Source organism: Lepus europaeus, chromosome 5, assembly GCF_033115175.1.
Source record: "Lepus europaeus isolate LE1 chromosome 5, mLepTim1.pri, whole genome shotgun sequence".
In the NCBI taxonomy this organism is placed as follows: Eukaryota; Metazoa; Chordata; class Mammalia; order Lagomorpha; family Leporidae; genus Lepus; species Lepus europaeus.
The window spans coordinates 59,710,435-59,719,701 of NC_084831.1; the positions used below are offsets into that span (position 1 = coordinate 59,710,435).

At 48.8% G+C, this 9,267-nt stretch overlaps 1 protein-coding gene across 2 annotated transcripts; it reads left to right on the forward strand.

Moving 5' to 3' along the window:
* Positions 1–1,878: 1,878 nt before the first annotated feature.
* Positions 1,879–4,661, forward strand: GADD45A (growth arrest and DNA damage inducible alpha). 2 transcript variants are annotated; one of them, XM_062191518.1, is made up of 5 exons: positions 1,879–2,150; positions 2,611–2,712; positions 2,961–3,198; positions 3,397–3,443; positions 4,254–4,661. In XM_062191518.1, the coding sequence occupies exons 1-5, from the start codon at positions 2,107–2,109 to the stop codon at positions 4,288–4,290; spliced, it is 468 nt and encodes a 155-aa protein (XP_062047502.1). In that variant the 5' UTR covers positions 1,879–2,106; the 3' UTR covers positions 4,291–4,661. The 2 variants fall into 2 exon arrangements, with proteins under 2 accessions (XP_062047502.1, XP_062047500.1); XM_062191516.1 differs by lacking the exon at positions 3,397–3,443 and having other exon boundaries at positions 1,997–2,150.
* The last annotated feature ends 4,606 nt before the right edge of the window (positions 4,662–9,267 follow it).

Sequence of the window (9,267 nt, forward strand, 5' to 3'; positions counted from 1 at the left end):
CGAGTCCCAGTTGCTCCACTCAATCCGGCTCTCTGTTAATGCACCTAGGAAAGCAGTGGAAGATGACCCAAGTACTTGGGACCCTGCCACCCATGTGCGAGACCTGGAAGGAGTTCCAGGCTCCTGTCTTCAGCCAGCCCTGGTCATTGCAGCCATTTGGGGAGTAAAGCAGCAGATGGAAGATCTCTCTCCCTCTCTCTCTCCCTGTCTCTCTGTAACTCTGCCTTTCAAATAAATAATAAATAAATCCTTTTAAAACAAAAGACAAAAAAACTGAAAATATTTCAATGCCCACCTACATTTCAATGTGGAGGAATTCTTTAGAAAGATCGCACATGGAATTGATAAACATAAGACCCCTTGCACTGACCACCACCATTCTTTTACTCTTTTGCATTCCTTTCACTGTCCCTTACTGACAACACCATCAGGGATCCAATGCAAAATGGCAGTGCCAATTAAGGAACCAAGCTCCCACCTATCTCTTTTTTCTATTAAATTAAGAGAGCTGGAGAATAATTTGTACAGAATGATACAAATAAAAGGGTACAGAACTCCCAGGGACCCTTGCAAAAATTTACTTCTGTGACCTTCAACTGTAGAGTGACCTTAATAATGTAAGCACTCTTTTGAACGCAAGCATTTGGAAGGCATTTCCACCAGGTTGGGTGACTTCAGTAAATTTAAGAACTGTTTTTGCATTTATTGCATAAACTCAAAAAACAAAGAAAGGGATTTTTGAACTGTTCAGTGAAAGTCCACACATTAAAGTTTGTTTTCCAGAAGTGTGCAGTTAGAAAAGTCTGCTTTCCACCTCCAAGTTGCCATTATCCCAAAGGCGAGATTTTAGCCTATGACTAAAATGACCTATAGCTACAGCTTCATGATTCAGCATCTAACATCAGTAATTCACGGTGAGATCATAGGCTGCCTGGGGAAGGTAGGGACACACTCACTTGCTCTATGAAGGGATGCCGAGGGCACACGGAGACAGAATTTTGAATTTAGACTGGCAGCTCGCGTGGGCGTGGGATGCGTGTCTCCCGCGCCGGGTGTCAGTGCAGAAGGCGCCTCGTCTGCGAGGGGCTCTTTGAGAAAGGTGACCGTGGGCTGTCGGGCAGCGACTCACCCATGTGGTCACCAGCTCCCCACAGATCCCAACCAGCCCTGGAGTTCCACAGTCCCCCTGGGCGGGTTCGGTAGCCTCTCTGCTTTCTGCGGGAAAAGACGCCAGCTTGGTTCTCTGCCATCCCTGAACACCAATGTGTTGGTTTTTCTTTTTTGAGCTTCCAACCCTTGTAACCTAAAAATAAATCAAACCAGCCAGCAGGGCACCGAACTACTACTAGGACTAATAAGCAGCTTCGCCTGGCGAGCCTTTGATAAACAACACTTCTGAGGTAAACTTTGCCCTACAGGTTTGGACACACTATTTTCTTTTTTTAAATGTAACCAGCTTAGTAATAATTACCGCACTTGGGTGCATTAACCCTGAAAACAAAAGACATGAAACGATAATTTAAATATGTGCACCAACCAGAAAAACACTCAGCAGCAAGCCGGCCTCAGCCTCCCGCCGCGACAAAGCCCTCCGCCCGCCCCCGCCCCGCCAACCGCGGAACAGCCAGCTCGAGACCCCGCCCACCTGCGCCCCGACCGCCCCAGTCCCCTACGCTCGCCTCCCGCGTGACTCCGCCCCCTTCCGCTCCTAAGAGCCTGGTTCCAGGAGCCGGGGTCGGATTGCCCAAACCAGGCTGATGCACAGCCCAATGGTCGTGCCGTATGCAAATAAGGCACGAAGTGGTTGGCTGGGGGCTGGTCGGATAACCCCGGCGAGCGGGGCCCTTTGTCCTGCAGTGGCTGTGTGGCAGCTTGCGGTCGTGGTGTCGCGGTCCTCGGCGAAACCAGGGGCCGAGAGCGGGCGGGCGGGAGCAGAGGACGGCGCGGCGGCTGCGGGCGCTGGAGGTGGAGCCCGGGCGGAAGAGGGGCGGCCGGACTGCGCCAGAGGCTGGGAGCGAGTACGGGGAGCAGGCGCCCGCGCGCCCACGGTGGCAGGAGCCGCCCGCACGCCGCGCGCTCTCTCTGTGAGGGACCTGCAGTTGCAATATGACTTTGGAGGAATTCTCGGCTGGAGAGCAGAAGACCGAAAGGTAAGTCGGCTGCTGGCGTCTGCGACCTGAACTCCTCGCGCCCTGCCCGCCGCAGCTCCCTGCACCCGGATTGCGCAGGGTGAAGGGGCGAGCGGGCGGCAAAGTTTGCACAGGGCACCTCCAGCCCTCGCTCCCTCGGGGACCCTCAAGGCGCGTGCCCCCAGCCCGGCCGAGCTCCCGGGGACTTTGGCAGAGGGCAGCTGTCTGGGGGCAGTGTCCTCCGGGGAGGGCGGCGGGAAGCACTGTCGGGGCTCCTCACCGGACACCCCGGCTTCTGGGCGTGCCGAGGGTCAAGGAAGGGGGGTGGGGGAGACGGGGCGGGAGACCCCCCTGGGTTTGCAGAAAGCCAGGGTGCTTGGCGGCGCTTGCACTCGTCGAGGATCGCGGTGTGGGGCGAGGGGCCCGCGACGGCTCCCGAGGTCACGGACTGACGTGCCCCCTCGCCTTTGCCCGCGTGCAGGATGGACAAGGTGGGGGATGCCCTGGAGGAGGTGCTGAGCAAAGCCCTGAGTCAGCGCACCATCACCGTCGGGGTGTACGAGGCGGCCAAGCTGCTCAACGTGTAAGTGGGGCCCCCGCTGTCCCCTGGTGCCCCTGGCCGCCCCAGCCCGCCGGGGTGGCGCTCCCGGGCGCTCCCCTCGCCCTGCGGCGCCTCTTCCGGCCGCCTTCCATCTGTCCCCGCGGCCGCCTTGCGATGAGCGGCGGGGGTGCGGGGTGCGGGGCGGACCCCGGGGACCCGAGCGGGAGTATCGGGCGCCCACGCGCGCCGGTGGCGCCTGTGTGCTCACCGGCCCCGCGCGCTGCCCGCAGGGACCCGGATAACGTGGTGCTGTGCCTGCTGGCGGCGGACGAGGACGACGACAGGGATGTGGCGCTGCAGATCCACTTCACCCTGATCCAGGCGTTCTGTTGCGAGAACGACATTAACATCCTGCGCGTCAGCAACCCGGGCCGGCTGGCGGAGCTCCTGCTCCTGGAGACCGACGCCAGCCCGGCGGCCAGCGAGGGCGCCGCGCAACCGCCGGACCTGCACTGCGTGCTGGTGACGGTAAGGGCCTGGGGGACTGCAGGCCGGGCCGGGCCGGGCCGGGCCGCAGCCCTGGAAGGGAGGGAGTCCAGAGTCGGCTGACTGCAGCCCGGGCGGGGGCGGGGGTCAGGAGCCTGGCCGCCTTTGCCCCACTGAGGAGTGAGGCGGACTTTCAGCCGGGATGGACTAGTTTCATCATCACGATTTTCTCTGCTAAAGAACATGTCTGAGCACGTTGGAGGCAGCCAGCAGCGGAAGAGATCCCTGTGAGTCAGCAGTCAGCCCAGCTACTCCCTACCTACATCTGCACTACCTCCCGTGACTAATTCCTTTAGCTGGGCAGATTAGATAAAGCCAAATAAATTCCTGGCTCACCCCTCATTAAGGAGTCAGCTTATTCTCTGCCAGTTAAAGCTAAAAATAGAAGTGGTGTAGGAGACAGAACTTATTAATTCCCTCGAAATACATTAAGAGGATAGACTGGAATTTTTTTTTTTAATTTACAATCTTGCATTTTTTTAAATGGACCTTTTCCTTGCTGTGATGCAAACCTTTGGGACTAGGTACCTTATGTGTTCCGAGGTAAATGTGCAGGCATTTGAAATTTGTCTTTTTTGACTGGTGTAGTGCAGCTTAATGATTTTGCTGCTCCTGACAAGTACTGTTCTGTCTTTTGGGAAGATAACAGGTGGCAAATTCTGCCAGCTGCTGGGTAGCTCCCATTGTGTGCACAGCCTGGAACTGCTTCTCAGCTCGCTTCACCCAGGGCTCTGCCAGGGTACAGCTTTGGTAGAGCAAACCTGTGAGTGATAACTGTCATGCAAAACTGAGCAGGTACCATGCAAACAGCTGTGGCTCAGTGCCAGCTGCAGGTTTTAGACTTCGCTGAGATCGTATCCCAGTTACCTAGAAGAAACTTATTTATTGTGCATGTAACTTGTCTCTGTGCCTTGCAGCCAAAATATAAAATGTTCAAATGTCTTCTCATCAAGAGTAGAGTACTTGTAAGCAAATGCTGTTTTGTTTTTATTTTTTAGCAGTAAATTCATGTCTCTTATCTCCCCCCCACCCCCCAGAATCCACATTCATCGCAATGGAAGGATCCTGCCTTAAGCCAACTTATTTGTTTCTGCCGGGAAAGTCGCTACATGGATCAGTGGGTCCCAGTGATTAATCTCCCTGAACGGTGATGGCATCTGAATGAAAATAACTGAACCAAATTGCACTGAAGTTTTGAAATACCTTTGTAGTTACTCAAGCAGTTACTCCCTACACTGATGCAAGGATTACAGAAACTGATGTCAAGAGGCTGAGTTCAACTACATGTTCTGGGGGCCCGGAGAGAGGTGACTTTGCAGCTGGCAAGAGGTGAAAATGAAGAAGGAAGCTGTGTGGAAACAGAAATACAAATCAAAAGGAACACAAATTACCAAGAACCACGCAGGAAGGAAAACTATGTATTAATTTAGGATGGTTGAGTTACATGAAAATAAACCAGACATGCTTTGTTAAAAGTTTAAATGTGCAGCCGTAGGTTGGATATTTTTGGTTTATATGCCCTCAAGTAAAAGAAAAGCCAAAAGGGTTAATCATATTTTAAAACCATATTTTATTGTATTTTGATGAGATGTTAAATTCTCAAAAGTTTTATTATAAATTGTACTAAGTTATTTTATGACACGAAAGGTTATTTATGTTATAAATTTTTTGAAAAACAATACCTACAATAAACTGGTATGGAATAATTGCATATTTCTTAAGGTGTGCTTTTGTTTCTTGTTAATTCTGACTTTCTTAAGGGGTATTTTACTGGTGCCCTGCTCCACACTAGGGCAGAAGAGTTAGAAAAACAGGTTGAGAGGAGTTAGCTGAGTTCAGGGAAAAGGAGCACTAGAGATTCAACTTGTAAAAACTGAAGAAATAATAATAGTTCTGTGATGTCAGTGCTATAAAAAGACCGAATGCAACATATGGAGGAAGCAGACAGGAGAGAATGACCAGTCACCTGCAAAACAAGTTTTTACTGAGAAGTCTTTATCTGGGTTTCAAAAAGGAGTTTCATTTCCCTAGCTAGAGAGAGGGAAGGCATATTGCTAGCAGCTGCACTAGTTTGTGCAAAGGTCGTGGAGAGAGGAGAGACCTGAAAGATCACAACCATGCAGGGAACATAGAGTGATCCTGTGCATGCCTCTGGTATAGCAAGATAAGAGAGATGGCTGGAAAGGTAGGTGGGCGTGAAGCCCAGACTAAAGGGCCTTCCGGGTCGCCCTTATGCATTTGGGCTTCCTTCTGCAAGCTTGAGCCATCGGCAGAGGCCTCCGCCAAGGAAGTGACAGAAGAGTGTTGAAGGTGGTAGGGAAAGAGGGGCTGTAGGTAAAAAGGCTGATGGGAAGTGAGTGAGTGCAAATCTGAGCATTTTGCAGAAACCACATTTGGGGAACCAACCGGGAAGGGGCCTGGCCAAGGATTGTGGTGCCCTTAGTCTGCAGCGTTGTGCCTTCCAGCTGGCTGCTATGGCTTGGAGGGGTCTGGTTAAATTAGATCAGATGGGAGAAATGGCAGAGAAGAAAGCAGCAGAAGAAATGAAAGGCTTCAGCCGATCACTCTTGAGTTGGAACAGTCACTGGATAATTAACTGCAACAATGTCTTAGAGGCATAGCCAAAGAAAGCAAAAATGCTTACGGAGGCGAGGCTTAGCAGAGCTTCAGTCCACAGGATTTCTCTTTGCCTGCTTCTCAGATAATACCCCCATGGCTCTTGCATCTGTCTGCCACCCCTGTCATGACAATGTACGGTCAGGAAAAAGTAGAAACAAACCCAGAGCAAACCAGAGCTCCAAGTTGCTGCCTATCCTGTAAATAACAGGCCTATGAGTCCTTCACCTTGCAATTAAGTTTCTGTTTTGCCACCTCTGCTAGAAATGTGGAGTTTTAGGCCTTGTTTAGACTTGCATCTTTTATTTAAGCCCATGCCCAATCCAAAAAATACGAGTACTTAATACTTGTGTGTGTGTTTTTAAATATTACCGGAAAATTGTGAATAGTGAAGTTTTAAACAACAGAATCTTTACCTTCCAGCTGAAGGAAGGATTTCCAAAAGTACTTGGTAAAAACCCTTCTGCAAAGATAAAGGAATTAAAACAGGCGTGCATGGCTGGGGTGGGGGTGGAGGCGGGAAGCAGTTTTACATGGTAAAGGAATTAAAACAGGCATGCATTGGGGGGGGGGGGGGGAGGGAGGCAGTTTTACATGGTAGGAGAAGCATGGGTAGTGGACCCCGTCTTGATCAGGCCTCCCAGTGGTTTTCTTCCTTTGTAAAACTGTGATAAAATTAGCCATCTTACAGCACCCTTGGCTGTCCTGCAGCTCCAGAGCAACCTGGAAGGGAGGAGCTGCTATCTGGTTCAGGGTTGTAGCCCAGTAGTTCGCACATGTGCCAACAAGCAGTAGATGCCGAATTAATATTTGTTGAATAAGTGAAGGATTAGAAGGAATGAATGCCAACTACCTGGCACATGACAGTTGCTCAGTAGAGTGTGTATGTTACTAAAATGCAGGCGATAGCAATCGAAAAACTTTCAAGGCCTCCTAGAGATCTCTTGTTTTTAACACATATACTTAATTGATAATGCTCAGAGATACGAAGTATTGTTCAGATTGTTTTGTTTGAGCAAATCTCAGCCATTAACACATTGCTGTTTTTGTACTAATTTTGCTTGTTGTTATTCTTTCCTGATTGATATAACACAAAGTTAACTTGGCATTGAAAAATCCAATCATAGAACAGTTTATTCTAACAAGTATACAATTACCTACACAGCTTCTAGCTCTAATGCTAACATTCCTCAGTTATTGCTTTAAAAAACATTAAACCTGGGGGCTGGCGCTATGGTGTAGCAGGTAAAACCACTGCCTGCGACACCTGCATCCCATGTGGGCACCCGTTCAAGTCCTGGCTGCTCCCCTTCCGCTCCAGCTCCCTGTTAATGCACCTAGCCAAGTAATGAAAGATGGCCTAACTCCTTGGGCCCCTGCATCTATGTGGGAGCCCTGGAAGAAGCTCAAATCTAGCCCAGCCCTGGCCAGTGTGGCCATTTGGGGAGTGAACCAGCAGATGGAAGATCTCTATCTGTCACTCGCTCTTTCTCTTTGTAATTCTACCTTTCAAATAAATACAATAATTTTTAAAAAAATTAAACCTACTGATTGATAGCTAGGTGGAAATGTTTCATGAAGAAGAAAAATCCCCTCTTCACTGAGGGTGTGTTGAAAAAGTGGAAAACACCTATTTTTTCACTGGCAACTCCACCTCGGTGTCATAAAAAGTGTTAACTCCTTCCTTCTACAATTAACCAAGGCTCACAGTTGAGTTAAACTTTTGTAATAAAAGGATCCATAAAAGCAGCTGATCTGTGATACGAAGGGTCTTTAAGAATGTTCATGGAAAAATGTGTATTATGAAGAAGTTATGCTAGATTTCAAAAGCTTTGGGCACCACTTTTAATTCCATTTTCCACAATTTTTTTGAAGTCCCCCCATAGATACATTGTTTTTCAAATGAAGCAAATGGGTCACTTCTAGGAAACAGCTGTTTGCATACTGTAAATTAGCAGCATTTCCAGCGTGTGTTTTGAGATGCCTCACTCATGTGAGATAAACGCTTGCTTGATTTTCCATCAGGGGGTTAAACTGACTCTTATTCGTGGTAACAGGTCGCCAGCCGTGAGGTGTGTGGCCTTCACATGAACGAACTCAGGGGCATGATTTGACACCAAGTCAGTGTCCTTCAAACTGGGTTGAATCTTTTCTTCTATCTTTCTGAACAACCCTTACATAAACAAAAGAACCTCTTTGAAAAGACTGTATTCATGAAAACCACCAAGCACTTAGTGCTTTCCAAGGAGCAGGAACTATAGTGATCATAGCGCAGTCTACAAAAAATCAAACACGCACACCCTGGCCTCAGGGAGCTCAGCCGATCTGGTGAAGCAGTGATAGATACTTCAACACAGAGTTCAAAGCAGAAAATGCCCAGCAACGTAAGAAAGGCACAGACAACTGCTACGGGAGTTCAAAGGATGGAAGTGTTTGAAGAGCACATAGGATGGAAGAGAGAAAAAGGTTGTAAGCTCTTTGATCAGAAGCTAGCATTGTATTTTCAAACAGCACAAAAATACTTGATTGACTGATTGAATATTGAATAGAATTCTGTGAGATGCTGCAGAGAATGGGAAGATGTAGCCTAAGGGAACACGTGTCCTTAAGTGTTTCAGAATCTATAAGGAAATCAAGATAAACACACTCATTCCTTTAGTGTTCTTTAGTGAATGTCTGTCATGTACTTCGCACTGTGGTAGGTCCACAGCTATCAACGTGACATGCATCTGCGCTTAAGGAAGTACACAATTTAGTGGAGATACCCACCCCTGCTCCGTGCAGTCTGGGATGATAAATGATACCAGGGTGCATTCAAGGCCTCAGTGTCCTGGGGTCTAGTGAGACTTGGAAGATGGGAAGATCTGTCAGGGGAGTATGGAGGACACCTATTCCTGGAGGAGGAGCTGCACACAGCTCAGGAGGGAATAGATTCAAGGCATGTTTGGGGCTAGCTTCTGGGGACTTACATAGGGCTAACTTCATACCAAGCACTTTATAATGCTCGTGAGCACTCATGAACACTCTGTGGAAGTATGTAAATCGCACTCTCCATTTTAAAGGTGAAAAGACTGGTGCACACAAGATTAATTAGCCCGTTCATATGGTTAGTAAGTAACAAAGCAAAGATGCGAGACTGGTGAGGGAGTGAGAAAGCTGGTGGGAACCAGACCACGACTTTCTGCAAGCCAAGCTATTTTTCCACTAGGTGACAGAAAGCCATTTTATTTTAACTCATTAATGAATGAATTAATTTGTACTTTATTTTTTAAAAGATTTATTTATTTATTTGAAAGTCAGAGTTACACACAGAGAGAAGGAAAGGCACAGAAAGAGAGAGAGAGAGAGAGAGAGAGGTCTTCCATCCACTGGTTCACTCCCCAATTGGCCACAACGGCTAGAGCTGCACCGATCCGAAGCCAGGAGCCAGGAGCC

Bases quoted from the DNA above. Each gene is read 5' to 3' on its own strand.
- GADD45A (XM_062191516.1), top strand. From the start codon at position 2,107: ATGACTTTGGAGGAATTCTCGGCTGGAGAGCAGAAGACCGAAAG. The intron at 2,151-2,610 runs GTAAGTCGGCTG...GCCCGCGTGCAG, and splicing joins GGAGAGCAGAAGACCGAAAG to GATGGACAAGGTGGGGGATG. The intron at 2,713-2,960 runs GTAAGTGGGGCC...CGCTGCCCGCAG, and splicing joins GCGGCCAAGCTGCTCAACGT to GGACCCGGATAACGTGGTGC.